Source organism: Coregonus clupeaformis, chromosome 27 (genome assembly GCF_020615455.1).
Source record: "Coregonus clupeaformis isolate EN_2021a chromosome 27, ASM2061545v1, whole genome shotgun sequence".
Classification (NCBI taxonomy): Eukaryota; Metazoa; Chordata; class Actinopteri; order Salmoniformes; family Salmonidae; genus Coregonus; species Coregonus clupeaformis.
The window spans coordinates 46,951,108-46,956,107 of NC_059218.1; the positions used below are offsets into that span (position 1 = coordinate 46,951,108).

The window sequence follows — 5,000 nt, forward strand, 5'->3', positions numbered from 1 at the left end:
TGCTAACCTCTCACCATTACAAATATCATACCCCTAACACATGCTAACCTCTCACCATTACAAATATCATACCCCCAACACATGCTAACCTCTCACCATTACAAATATCATACCCCTAACACATGCTAACCTCTCACCATTACAAATATCATACCCCCAACACATGCTAACCTCTCACCATTACAAATATCATAACCCCAACACATGCTAACCTCTCACCATTACAAATATCATACCCCCAACACATGCTAACCTCTCACCATTACAAATATCATACCCCCAACACATGCTAACCTCTCACCATTACAAATATCATACCCCCAACACATGCTAACCTCTCACCATTACAAATATCATACCCCTAACACATGCTAACCTCTCACCATTACAAATATCATACCCCCAACACATGCTAACCTCTCACCATTACAAATGTCATACCCCCAACACATGCTAACCTCTCACCATTACAAATATCATACCCCCAACACATGCTAACCTCTCACCATTAAAAATATCATACCCCCAACACATGCTAACCTCTCACCATTACAAATATCATACCCCCATTACAATAACAGGGGAGGTTAGCATTTTTTTTGTGCGTCTGTAACTTTCTCACTCATCAATATTCACACTTCATTCAGGATTATCCGTAACCATGGTAGCATCCACATTAATGTAGAAGTGTTCAGAAACATATTATATTCTTATTTAGAATAAAAGTGACTCCAAAATGACACAAGACATTATTTACCATTCATTTCTATTGGGCACGAAATAATCTGAAACACAACCAAAACAAACAGCAAATGCATCCAACAACTTTGTAGAGTCACAAGCTTGATGTAATCATTGGATGCTAGGACTACTTTAATACACATATGAATTTGTGAATTTGTCCCAATACTTTTGGTCCCCTAAAATGGAGTGACTATGTACAAAAAGTGCTGTAATTTCTAAACGGTTTACCCGATATGGATGAAAATGCCCTCAAATGAAAGCTGACATCGTATAAATTTCAAATCCACTTCAAATATCATTTCAAATCTAGAGTACAGAGACAAAACAACAAAACATTTGTCACTGTCCCAATACTTTTGGAGCTCTCTGTATAGTATAGGCTACAGGAGGCTCCTAAATAAACTTTCCAGTGACACTGACTCACCCAATGATGAAGATGAAGCGTAGGTTACTCACCGGTGATGACCGATACGCTGGTGCCAATATCACAAGATAAGCTACTTTGAAAAAAAGTGCTGTTCGCACAGAGTGGCTCAAAAGTATTTGAGAATTCTTTTTTTTAACCTTCTAATCTACAGACAGATTACACTTCTCTTTTCAGCAGTAGGCATTTGTGTTCCAAATGGTAGCCTATATTTTTCTCGCGATTGTATTTTGAAATTTGCGACAGGCAAACTGACAGCCGCAACCAACCATAGACATATAATCCATAGATGGCAGTTCCCATTCAAGTCAAGACCTGCAGCCATTGCTCGTGTACTCATGAAGTTTAACAGTCAAATTGCCACAGTTCGAGGTTCCAAGATCCTTCTATGGATTATTTCTATGGCCACAACGCAACAAGCTGTTCTATATTTGGCGCGAACGCTGTCCAAATTGCAGCCTTCAGGACTGTAAATGCATGTGATAAAACTTAATCCACAGCTATTCTTTAGAAGCTATCGATCATCTGTAAGTAAATTATGCTCTCTGGTGTAGTAGTGTGAATAATTGTATTTATGTCTGTTCAGACAGGAGTAATATTTTAACACCATCAGGATATTTTCAGTCCTGTTTGTTTGTTGTATGTCCATCTTACACACCTGTGCTATGAATTGTATGATCTTGACAAAGATGTTGAGTGGCATGTCTCTGGGTACGACACTACGACTGCCCTTAGGGAACAGAGTGGTGGTGATGGACGTCAAACGACTAGAGGAGAGAGAGAGAGAGAGAGAGAGAGAGAGAGAGAGAGAGAGAGAGAGAGAGAGAGAGAGAGAGAGAGAGAGAGAGAGAGAGAGAGAGAGAGAGAGACCATTTTAAATACAACCCATATTTATGTTTATTTATTTTCCCATTTGTACTTTAACTATTTGCACATTGTTACAACACTGTATATATACATAATATGACATTTGAAATGTATTTATTCTTTTGAAACTTCTGAGTGTAATGTTTACTGTTAATATTTATTGTTTATTTCACTTTTGTTTACTATCTACTTCACTTGCTTTGGCAATGTTAACACACGTTTCCCATGCCAATAAAGCCCTTAAATTGAATTGAATTGAAATTGAATTGAGAGAGAGAGAGAGAGAGAGAGAGAGGGATATATATATAGAGAGAGACGGATTAATGTCACACATCAGAAGAAATACATGACATCCTCTTTGTAGAATACTGAAGGAGAGCATACACATGTACAGGCCTCAGAACAGCGATTGGAAATGTCAGATGCATGAAATGGCTCCTGTTAAGAATATGGCAACTTGCGATTGCATACGTGCATGGTGGACGGTGTGTGTGAAGCCTACAGTACCTCTGTGTTCCAGTGTTGCTCTCACACTTGATCCTGATCATGTAGACCCAGAGCAAACGATAGAGAGCCTCTAGAGCCACGCGAGCCATCTTGGGATCCTTATTCTGGAAACACACACACACACCTCACAATTAGTCACACCTCAACAGCAGATAGTAACATTGGTCTGGTTCGACACCCAATAGTTCAATTAACACTGACATAAAGTACACCATGGGATGACAGTGTGTGAGTTTCACAATGTTAAGAATTTGTCCAAGCATTACCACTGTACCACTGTCTATCCCATTAATGAGAACACAGGAGACATCAATAACATTACCAGACATACACTCTTAGAATAAAAGGTGCTATCTAGAACCTAAAAGGGTTCTTCGGCTATCCCCATAGGAGAACCCTTTGAAGAACCCTTTTTGGTTCCAGGTAGAATACTTTTGGTTTCAGGTAGAACCCTTTTGAGTTCCATGTAGAACCCTTTCCACAGAGGGTTCTACAGTATATGGAACCCAAAAGTTCTACCTAGAACCTAAAAGGGTTGGCCTATGGGGACAGCCAAAGGACCCTTTTGGAACCCTTTGTGTGTGTGTTTGTGTCTTGCTAGTAAGCATTCCTGCACAAACTACACTCAAATGGTGAACAGACGCACACACACACACACACACACACACACACACACACACACACAAGCTGAGGTGTGGGTTCAGAATGTCTGAGAGAGATATAAATGTGACTCCAGGACTCTTCCTAGTTCCATCTGTCATTCTCTCTCTCACCCTCTCTCTGTTCTCTCTCTCACCCTCTCTCTGTTCTCTCTCACTCTCTCTCTGTTCTCTCTCTCACCCTCTCTCTCACCCTCTCTCTGTTCTCTCTCTCACCCTCTCTCTGTTCTCTCTCTCACCCTCTCTCTGTTCTCTCTCTCACCCTCTCTCTGTTCTCTCTCTCACCCTCTCTCTGTTCTCTCTCACTCTCTCTCTGTTCTCTCTCTCACCCTCTCTCTCACCCTCTCTCTGTTCTCTCTCTCACCCTCTCTCTGTTCTCTCTCTCACCCTCTCTCTGTTCTCTCTCTCACCCTCTCTCTGTTCTCTCTCTCACCCTCTCTCTGTTCTCTCTCACTCTCTCTCTGTTCTCTCTCTCACCCTCTCTCTATTCTCTCTCTCACCCTCTCTCTGTTCTCTCTCTCACCCTCTCTCTGTTCTCTCTCTCACTCTCTCTCTCACCCTCTCTCTGTTCTCTCTCTCACCCTCTCTCTCACCCTCTCTCTGTTCTCTCGCTCACCCTCTCTCTATTCTCTCTCTCACCCTCTCTCTGTTCTCTCTCTCACCCTCTCTCTGTTCTCTCTCTCACCCTCTCTCTGTTCTCTCTCTCACCCTCTCTCTGTTCCCTCTCTCACCCTCTCTCTGTTCTCTCTCTCACCCTCTCTCTGTTCCCTCTCTCACCCTCTCTCTGTTCTCTCTCACCCTCTCTCTGTTCTCTCTCACCCTCTCTCTGTTCTCTCTCTCACCCTCTCTCTGTTCTCTCTCTCACCCTCTCTCTGTTCTCTCTCTCACCCTCTCTCTGTTCCCTCTCTCACCCTCTCTCTGTTCTCTCTCTCACCCTCTCTCTGTTCTCTCTCTCACCCTCTCTCTGTTCCCTCTCTCACCCTCTCTCTCACCCTCTCTCTCACCCTCTCTCTGTTCTCTCTCTCACCCTCTCTCTGTTCTCTCTCTCACCCTCTCTCTGTTCTCTCTCTCACCCTCTCTCTGTTCTCTCTCTCACCCTCTCTCTGTTCTCTCTCACCCTCTCTCTGTTCTCTCTCTCACCCTCTCTCTGTTCCCTCTCTCACCCTCTCTCTCACCCTCTCTCTCACCCTCTCTCTGTTCTCTCTCTCACCCTCTCTCTGTTCTCTCTCTCACCCTCTCTCTGTTCTCTCTCTCACCCTCTCTCTGTTCTCTCTCACCCTCTCTCTGTTCTCTCTCACCCTCTCTCTGTTCCCTCTCTCACCCTCTCTCTGTTCTCTCTCACCCTCTCTCTGTTCTCTCTCTCACCCTCTCTCTGTTCCCTCTCTCACCCTCTCTCTGTTCTCTCTCTCACCCTCTCTCTGTTCTCTCTCTCACCCTCTCTCTGTTCCCTCTCTCACCCTCTCTCTGTTTTCTCGCTCACCCTCTCTCTGTTCTCTCTCTCACCCTCTCTCTGTTCTCTCTCTCACCCTCTCTCTGTTCTCTCTCTCACCTTCTCTCTGTTCTCTCTCTCACCCTCTCTCTGTTCTCTCTCTCACCCTCTCTCTGTTCTCTCTCTCACCCTCTCTCTGTTCTCTCTCTCACCCTCTCTCTGTGCTCTCTCACCCTCTCTCTGTTCTCTCTCTCAGCATTCTTCCCACTCTTCTATCTATCTGTCCTCTCCTCTCTGCCTGGGAGGAACCCTGACAGGGGTTACTGTAGGTTGAACCATGAACAACTGGCTTTTATTCATTCATTGTGGA

General features: G+C 44.0%; 1 protein-coding gene across 1 annotated transcript in view; it reads right to left on the reverse strand.

The window, feature by feature from the left end:
* The window catches only part of fryb (furry homolog b (Drosophila)), a 154,312-nt gene that overhangs the window by 107,571 nt on the left and 41,741 nt on the right, over positions 1-5,000 (reverse strand). Inside the window, exons 11-12 of the mRNA XM_045208247.1 lie at positions 2,543-2,646; positions 1,827-1,935 (exon numbers count right to left, since the gene is read on the reverse strand). Of these exons, the coding sequence (XP_045064182.1) occupies positions 1,827-1,935; positions 2,543-2,646 (213 nt within the window). The remainder of the gene's footprint in view (positions 1-1,826; positions 1,936-2,542; positions 2,647-5,000) is intronic.